Source organism: Trachurus trachurus, assembly GCF_905171665.1.
Source record: "Trachurus trachurus genome assembly, chromosome: 22".
NCBI lineage: Eukaryota > Metazoa > Chordata > Actinopteri > Carangiformes > Carangidae > Trachurus > Trachurus trachurus.
Window position 1 is genome coordinate 28753682 of NC_139907.1, and position 9335 is coordinate 28763016.

The following is a 9335-nucleotide window of genomic DNA, read 5'->3' on the forward strand; positions in this document are numbered from 1 at the left end:
TTTAAGACCCTTCCCTACCTGACACCAGACTATATCTCTGACCTTTTAACCCCCTGTGAACCATCACATCCTTTGAGATCCTCAGGCAGAGGTCTGCTGTTTGTTCCAGAGTCTGGGATGGAAATGAAAGGTGACAGAACCGTGGGAACAATCTGCCTGAGGAAACAGGACTGGATCACTGTCCATTTGCAAAGTCTCATCTCAAAACATATTTTTATCAAAAGGTCTTTCCTGGTGTAATAACATTATATACAATACAAATGACTGCCATTCCTGAGATCTGGATCATGCATGGTGACATCACAAGCATCACTGTCAAAGTAACTCAACCAGCTTGCGTTTATTCAGTGGTAAATACATTTAAATACCAAGTATGATGCTTATTGTACAGTTTGAGCTTTTCACCTGCTGTTATTATTTTCAGAAGATGTAAAGACACTATACTATAGTATAGTACTACAGCACATGATTGGTGGAGATAACCTCAAAGAGGAAAACCCAAACAGGGATTTCACAACGTCCATTACTAAACGTTTAGGTCGTGATGTGAGCCTCTAACTAATGATTATCTCAACAGTTTGTTGGTTGTGTCCACAGTTGTCTTCATGTAGCTGACGTCTGCTCACGTTCCATCTGTTGTGTGTCATCACTGCTCCTTGTAAGGTCTCCACAGTCTGTGATGGAGGGAAACCCAACCCTCTGCTCCATCCATCGGGCAACGCTGAGCAGCTGCCTGTCTCGACCAGCGCGGCCTATGAGCTGTAAGCCAATGGGAAGGCCTCGTTTTGATAGAGCTGCTGGCACTGAAACAGCTGGAAGACCTGGGGGGAGAAATATGAAACAAAATTAAAAAACCTAAAAAAAAACAGCAATGAATAGGGTCTTAACTTTAAGGGATAGTTCACCCAAAATTCAAATTTCACTCATTATCTACTCACCCTCATGTGGACTAAGGGCTGGGAGAAGTTTCAGAGTCCTCCGTGGCTTCTCTGAGTTACAGGGGGTCTCGGCGTAGCAGTGCATGTCCATATAACGGTTGCAAATGGATACCAACTGTCTTCGTAACAAAAAGACACACCAAAAAACATCCAAATACCTCCATGCTGCTCGTATGTAATGTCCGTCTTGTATTGAAGCCCCGACATGAGAAATTGTTCCGAAAAAAATTAAATAAGTCTATATTTCAAGCTTGTTTGTAGCAGAAGCTCCTCTTCCTGGTCCGTCCTTTTTCGGAACAATTTCGCATTTCGGGGCTTCAATACAAGACGGACATTACATACGAGCAGCATGGAGGTATTTGGATGTTTTTTGGTGTGTCTTTTTGTTACGAAGACAGTTGGTATCCATTTGCAACCGTTATATGGACATGCACTGCTACGCCGAGACCCCCTGTAACTCAGAGAAGCCACGGAGGACTCTGAAACTTCTCCCAGCCCTTAGTCCACATGAGGGTGAGTAGATTTGAATTTTGGGTGAACTATCCCTTTAAGTCTAGTCTAGAGAGTGATAGAAGGCAAGCAGAGGTTTAAATGGATGTAAACACTCCTTTAGGTGAAAACTGTGATGTGTTGGTCTTGAAGGTTATGATTATTTTCCCTGAGAGACTGACAGAGTACAAGGACAAGGCTTAATAATTATTCTCACTCACAATTTTCACTAGACTGATACTGAGATCATTTTGGGTGAAAGTTTTTCAGCTGTGTGTGCAAATGCAAAAGCACACTCTGTGTGAATCCATGCATGCACAATATAACAACTTCTACTCCTACACTTCCTTTACATGCATGAGTGATGCCACCAGTTCTGCCTGAAAGCCTCCCGCGTTTTCGTTTTTTTTTTGTTCCTCTGTACCTGCCATGTTGACAGGCTGGGTGAAGACGTCTTCCTGTGCGCTGCGTGTTCGGTTGTCTTCCTGTTTGAAGTCAGAGTAAGGGGCTGCATCCGTGAGAGTGGTGGGCGTCAGCAGCACGTCCACACCTGAGCTGAACACCTCCTTGAAATCGTCGGCTATGAGCCGGCGGACCTTCTGGGCCTTCACGAAGTAGTGCTGGTAGTTCCTGGTAAAGTGAGGGTGATAATGTTGGCTCAGTTAGTTCTGGACTAGGGATTGACCCATATGTTTTATTATTAGTAATAAAGGAAACTGAGAAACAATATTTGGACCAGATCCAACAGACCAGCTACTGTTGCTGGTTCTGACAGAAAGCTGTCACAGTGCATCGCAGTTTGTTGTGTATTTGGCAGCAAAAGAGACCAACACAATATTAGGCAGGTGGTCAGAATGTTACAACTGATCGATGTATGTGCAAACATAAAAAGATACAAAATTCTGCTCAAGTATATAAAGGGGGTTGGGGCAGTGTTTAGCTCAGTTGGTAGAGCACCCGCCCCACCCGCTATAGTCCTCACTGCAGGCAGCTCCGGTTCGATTCCCGCGTCGAGCAGCCCTATCCTGCGCGTCATTCCCCCTTTCTCTGCCTCCCTATTTCCTGTCTCTCTCAACTGTCCTATCAAATAAAGGCATGAAAAGCCAAAAAAATATACTTAAAAAAAAAAGTAAATAAAGCAGTTGATAACACAAAATGTTATCAGCCAAAATGACCAATTCAGAGTAATTTGGCTCAGTTGGTTCTGGACTAGGGATCGACCGTTATGTTTTTTTCAGGGCCGATACCGATTATTAGTAATCTAGGAAACCAATAACCGATGCTCATTTGCATTAAAATTGGTGTAATTTTGGTGTCAAAATTTAGAATAACACACCTGAGATTAGACTGAATACAGTTTGTTTTTTGTACATTGTTAATATCTGTGATAAAAGAGACAGCCAAGATAATCTGATGCTGATTATCATAAAAATGCTGAATATCTGCAGAATTTATCTATATATATTTAGGGATATTTCAACATTTTGGCAAATTGGCCAGAAACATTAGGAGACTGAGCTGTTTTTGAGGCAAATACATAGCCGGAACTACATTCCAGACACGGCTGCTCGGCAGAGTGATTTCAAAAATAGTTTTATTTGCTTCGTGTATCGTAATGTTACATAATAGCGTGGTGAATGTGCAGGTCACAACTTGTCCACGAGAGTGTTTTGGAGTAATTGGATTGTGTATTTGATGGGTTTGATGAGGGAAACGTAGAAATACTGGCGCCTCCGTAGCGTAGCTCTGAGCAGCTCACATCTCTGCTCCGCTGATCTAAAAACAGCTTGCACCGACAATTAAAGCAGAAGTAAGCGATCCGGTCATTTTGGCCAACTTCTTGTCAGCAGATGGAGTTATCAGTCCCCGCCCTCGTCCCTACGTCACCACATTCACGCGCATCCCTTGGCTGCACACACAGAGAGGACCGCCCCTTTATGCCATTCTCTCTCCTCATTGGATAAAGGTTGTAGGATACAAGGAAAGTTTTCTCCTCGGCTTACAGCAGAGCAGAGTGACTGACAGACCTGTGTTTCAGACCAAACACTCTATATAAGTGATTGCTGTCGGAAGATAGAACTATTTAAGACTTATATTAACACAAACATTCCGCTTACTTCTGCTTTAAAGGTAATGAACCTACTGCTAAGACTATAGAAATTATGTAGACGAATAATAGGCAAATTTGCCAAAATGTTGAACTACCCCTTTAAACAAGGACAACTTGGCAAAGCAGACTGATAAGAAAGAAAAGGTCAGAGCAGCTGTACACTGGTTTCGGTGTGAGAAGGTTCAGTGTGTGGTCTTACTGTTTGAGCAGGAAGTAGTTTCCAGACAGAATCCTCCCTCTCACTACGTCATTGAAGCCCTCGTGTCGGGTTGAAGCGTACATGGCCTCTGTTGAGCTGTTGACTCCGCTGCGGTGGCCTGACAGAGGACAAGAAACCAGTCACGTCACTGCTCCACAACACCTTTAACTTTAACACACCGTAGACCGGTCCGTACCGTATTCCAGGCCGTCGAACCGGGCCATGTTGGAAGCCACTTCAGCATGGCAGAGGACGTGGTAGCACACGATGGAGTGTTGTGTATGGGGGAGGGACACCTGCTCCACCCTCGCCCCCGCTCTCTCAAACATGTCAGCGACACGACTCCACTGAGCCAGAGTCTCTGCAGACAGCCCCGGGGCGTGGTACTCCTGACACACATCACAAGACAGGACAGAGAAGCAGCTTGATGGAACTGTGCTCAATCACATCTCGGAATCATCTTTAAAAGAATTATTCTTGGTGGTACTGTTGCTGAGATACACACATTTTAAGCAAATGAAACCACTTTCACAGGTAAACATAGACACTGATGTGTGATGTGTCACACTGTCAGATACATTTGTGCAAATATAAAAATATAAAACAAAACTCTGCTCAAGTAAACAAAGGGTTGATAACACAAAAAAGAAAAAAGTTTCCCCGCCACATTTTACACACCGGACCTTTAACTATTTACTATTGTCTTTTAAACCCTCTTTTACTTGCTAATGTCTCTCTTTTTCTTTAAAAAAGTATTTATATTGTCTTCGATTTTAATGTATTTCTATGCCTCTGTGCAGCATTTTGAATTGCCTCGTGTACGAACTGTGCTATAAAAAAAATCAGCCATGCCGGTCTTTTACTCCTTGTTATAACCTGGAAGGATGAAGTCACAGCTGTTTCTAAAGTGTTTAATGTCAATCAAAATACTCACCTTTGGGATACCTATGCAGATGTTTTTCACATCAAAGTCCTCAGGTAGCTCTGTCACAGACGAAGGAGCAGGGATAGTTGTTGAGTCTCTAGTGTCGTGGCCCTGGAGGATTCCTGTGTGACATTTCAGCAAAATCTAATTTAAGGTCCTCTATGTGAAGGAGGCAAAACAGAACAGCCAAACATTTATCTGCAACATCACATATTCCTGTTTTGTATACTTTCAGTGTTTCTCACCAAAATACATGGTAGACATCCTGAATGCAGTTCCTTCTCACAAAAGATCTGCTTCATTTTTAAATGTGCATTACATTACATTTATGTTTGCTTGTCTGCCTTTGTTGGTGCATCTGTTGATGTGTTCCTGCTGTCAACTGTTGGTGTAAATGGTGTGAAAGCAATGACGGGATGAGAAATGCAAATAGGCCCAAAAAAGAGAGAAGTGGGTAAGAAACGACAAATGTCCTAGCCTGATGCATCAGCCGCTTATTTCATTACATTTCATATAGCGTCTGAACACGAGCCATAGGGATTCGTTTGCTTCCGGGAGGCGGTTGCTTACATTTGCTTCAACTAATCGCTGCTGCTTGGTGGTCACGTGTGCTATACACCGGTTAAGCTCATAGGTTAATCTTGAGCGCTTGAGTTCAACGTCATCGCCTTCACTTACCCGTCTGTTCGCTGATTGGTCCGTCCGCTCTGGCGGACGGAGCAAACCGAAACGCATTGCTAGTGTCCTGACTACATGTTTGAGGCAAATGAAATTTGCCGGAACCAGTAGGCGGCGCTAGCCTGGCTACAAATGTCCCACAGCAGATGTAAAACATCACAGATTGGCTGTTGGGGATGGTAATAAGCCGACAGCCTCCTTTGTAATTAGTTCCACAACGAATCCTGATGAGTTAACAGTAGATTTATGATCCTTTTTTTCCCCCAGTTCTCTTCTTATTATGATTTTTCACGGTTCACATGTTCATTAACATAACAAATTACAATTCTCATCCATTAATCTGTAAATTACAACTGAATGGAGCTGCAGACGTTCTGGTATAGAAACGCCTACACCCCAGCAGCGAGAGGTCGTCAGAGGTTTCTCACCTAAGACGACGGCTGCATCACTGACACTGCGGGTCATGATCCCGGGGACGTCCATGGAGTTGACCAGAGGGATGAGACCGTGTCTAGACAGCAGGCCGTAGGTGGGCTTCAGGGCCACGACACCACACAGCGCTCCTGGGTTACGAGTAGAACCGCCCGTGTCCGAGCCCAGAGCCCTGCAGTGCAGAGTGAGTAACATAACATGTTCAGTTGCGGATCAAATCTTCTCTTTGCCGGTGAAGTGAAGCGTGATGTTGGTGTGTGTGCTCTTACAGGTAACTGGTGAGCGAGGCCACAGCTGCTGCACTTCCTCCTGAACTTCCTCCAGTGATGACCCAGTCAGACTGCGGCTCTGCTCCTGTCTGCTCTCTGTAGGGAGCAGCGTAGCTCCAGGGGTTCCTGACTGGACCAAAGGCCCCATCAGTACTTCCTGCACTGTGAGACAAATAAAGATATAAGACAATGATGACCAGAAACCTAAAAACATGTACTTTTACACCTTTCCCTCCATGTATGCAGATCTTTAACAGCTTAATCAAGAATTTAGTAAATTTAGGGATTAGTAAACAGCCTTAAAGGAGACATACTATGCCCCCTTTTCCCCAAATTAGAATAGTTCCCAGGTGTCTTAAAGACATGTCTGTGACATGCTTTGGTCAAAATCCCCCAAGGATCAAACATCACAGCTCTTTTCATCCTCTCTAAACAGCCCTGTTCACAACGGCTGCTTTCAGTGTCTGTCCCTTTAAATGCTAATGAACCACTGCTTGCCCCACCCCTTCTACTGCTACCAGGTAGGGGTGGGATTATGCAAATTTGAAAAACTAGTTACATCATTGGAGGACATCTGAGGGAACAGTTCATAAAACCACATGGATTTCAACCTAGGGAGTTTTTGGTAAATTCTCAGATTTTGGGGGCTGGAAGGCAAGACAAACATCTAAATATATGTTAAAAAGTGATATTTCCATAATATGTCCCTTTAAAACAAAAACAGACTTCCTCAGATGCCTAAAACATGTCATTTCATGTCACTGTCTCTCTCTCTGTCTATTTGCACATTTTGGGGTTTGGGAAGGCAAGACAAAAACTTAAATATTTGTTAAAGAGCCTTCAAAAAGTGATATTTCCATAATATGTCCCCTTTAAAGCAGTACTAAAGAACTTTCAGTTTTGGTTGAGTTTGGCGGCGCCTGTGGACCAAAGCGGTAGTGTTTTGCCTGAAGGAAGACTCCATTTCCCATGAACACTAGCGTGAAGCCCTGTAAATATCCTGCATTAAAATTAACAAAAGACATCAAAACTAAGTTTCTGTTTCCAGTGGATCATTTCAAAGTGAAAACACAAACATAATCCATTGCTAAAGTGCTGTTTTGCCTGTTCCCTCCTTGTTGTGACTCGCAAAAGTGAAAGTGAAGGAAGACTCCATTTCCCATGAACACTAGCGTGAGAGCAGGGTTCCTACCATGCTCCTCAAAGCTGCTTAGTGCCAGAGAAAGAGATACAGACCCCCTCAGGCCATGACAGAGGTGTCATTCAACTTGTTGTAAGTCGATGTATCATCACAAAAGTTATGAAAATATTTTATGAAGGTTGAAAAGTTCCTTAGTGTTGGTTTAAGTAGTGAGATATTTCTATTCTAATGACCTTACCCCATGGCAAACTCATCCATGTTGGTCTTTCCCATCAGCACCGCCCCTTGGTCCATGAGCTTTTGGACTACTGTAGCATTATATGGTGGAATGTAGTCTGTAATAAAAAACAGTGGCAGGTATCATCATCGGATCTGCATGAACTGGAAAACCTGAGCTACTTCTACTGAGATGAAGACGGACCTCGTAGCATCCTGGAGGCACAGGTGGTCCTGATGCTCTCTGTGCAGAAGTTGTCCTTGACTGCAAAGGGTATTCCATCCAGAGGACCTTTGGGGGCACCTGATGGGGGATAAAGTGGAAAACTTAAAACAACCTAAACTCAACCTCACAGTACAGATTCAAACTAATAACACTCATGCGTCCACACACCTTGCAGCAGCCTGGTTTCAGCTGCTTGAGCTTGCGTCAGCGCCAACTCCTCGGTCACAGTGATGTAAGCATTAAGATGCTGAGTTTTCTTGATACGGTTCAGACACCTCCTACACAGCTCTGTGGGGGAGATCCTTCCCTCCCTGAGCGCCAAGGACACCTGGACAATAAAGATGACACACCAGTGTAACAAAGTGACTTCAGAGGAAGCAGCAGTTTTTAATACCAGATTAACAAAAGTGTTACTATAAACATCAAAACTGTGGCCATTCTGCATCATAAGCACCTCAACTTTTTTTTTCAGATTTTATTTTATTTTCAGAACCTACATTACCCACTAAAAACGTATGCACACCTGCAAAGGCAGACAGGTGCGTATAGGAGAAGACCAGCACAGTCAAACAATTAGATCAAAGTCTAACTTGCATAGTCATTTTAATGAAAGCACAAGCACAAAACGACTATGCAAGTTAAGACAGTGTGCGGGAGCCGGAACCTACATTACAATAAAGCATAAATCAAAAGGTGGTCACCGATAGTGGTCTGACCTGGGGTGGGATGAGAATTTAAAAAAATCTAATGGAGTAGAAAATAATAGGAAAATAATAAAACCAAAAGTTGAACAGAAAGAAAGAAAGCAACAACATATCAACACATGAAATAATGTGTCCTTGCCCATGTTAAATAACATTTATTAGCATCAGTCAGCTCAGTCTGGGACTTATCTCTCTGTAGAAGAAAACTCTAAAAATATCTTTGTAGCCTACCACTGAAGCACAGTGGAAGCTTTCTTTCTGATACAATTCAATAATATGCCTTTTTCTGGGCAAAAATAACAGTTTATTCCAAAGTCTTGATCTCTTAACATCCATAACTCTGTGTAATATAACCTGTCCGAGATCTTTACATACTGTGTTTCAGTATTGCACTCACTACCTTAGAAACACAGAGGTAAACTCAAAAGCAGTATATAATCCCCACTTCTTCATTTGCATAAGGCACAATGATGATATTAGAGTCAATACTGTTCACAATATGCGGCGTCCTGTGCTTTCTATGAAGTAACTTAGTGGTTGGTCTGAGTTCATCCCTCCCAAGCATCTTGATACAAGTACATGGACCATTTAAAATGACCATCTTTAGATGTATTTCACAACAATCAAAACCGGTTGTAGAGTTAGTTTGTATAGCAGATAAAATATAACACACAAACACGTTTCATGAACAGAAGTTTAGTTCATATTATACAGCTTAAAGCCACAGAAGACGTTTGAACCGTTGTTGACAGTATATTTTAGAGGAAAAGGGATGGACTGTTGACTAACCTGACCCAATGTTTAGCTAAAATGTAACACAAACGACAGATGCCAGACAGGCAGATCTGAGGTCAGTTAGACAGCCGGACAGTGGGACTAACCTCTCTTATTGTCAGACTGAGCATGTTGACAGGATTCCTGTGACAGCCTTACAGGATAACAACAACCTTCTCACGGTGTGCACCGACTGTGAGCTGCCATGTTTGTTTCGATCAGCGTCGTCTAACA

At 43.0% G+C, this 9335-nt stretch overlaps 1 protein-coding gene across 1 annotated transcript; it reads right to left on the reverse strand.

Annotated features, from left to right (window-relative positions):
- Positions 1–342: 342 nt before the first annotated feature.
- On the reverse strand, positions 343–9328 carry qrsl1 (glutaminyl-tRNA amidotransferase subunit QRSL1). The gene is made up of 11 exons (XM_083998072.1): positions 9209–9328; positions 7792–7951; positions 7603–7701; positions 7420–7516; positions 6041–6202; positions 5768–5943; positions 4671–4783; positions 3933–4125; positions 3737–3854; positions 1852–2057; positions 343–821 (listed from the first exon to the last, which is right to left on the reverse strand). Exons 1-11 carry the CDS (start codon positions 9230–9232, stop codon positions 604–606), a joined length of 1566 nt encoding a protein of 521 aa, XP_083854198.1. The 5' UTR covers positions 9233–9328; the 3' UTR covers positions 343–603.
- Between the last annotated feature and the right edge of the window lie 7 nt (positions 9329–9335).

Excerpts from the sequence above, each read along its gene's own strand:
- qrsl1 (XM_083998072.1), bottom strand. The coding sequence starts at position 9,232 with ATGCTCAGTCTGACAATAAGAGAG. Across the intron at positions 4,784-5,767 it reads TGATGCAGCCGTCGTCTTAG|GAATCCTCCAGGGCCACGAC; the intron begins GTGAGAAACCTC and ends AATGTCACACAG. Across the intron at positions 3,855-3,932 it reads GTTCGACGGCCTGGAATACG|GCCACCGCAGCGGAGTCAAC; the intron begins GTACGGACCGGT and ends GTCCTCTGTCAG.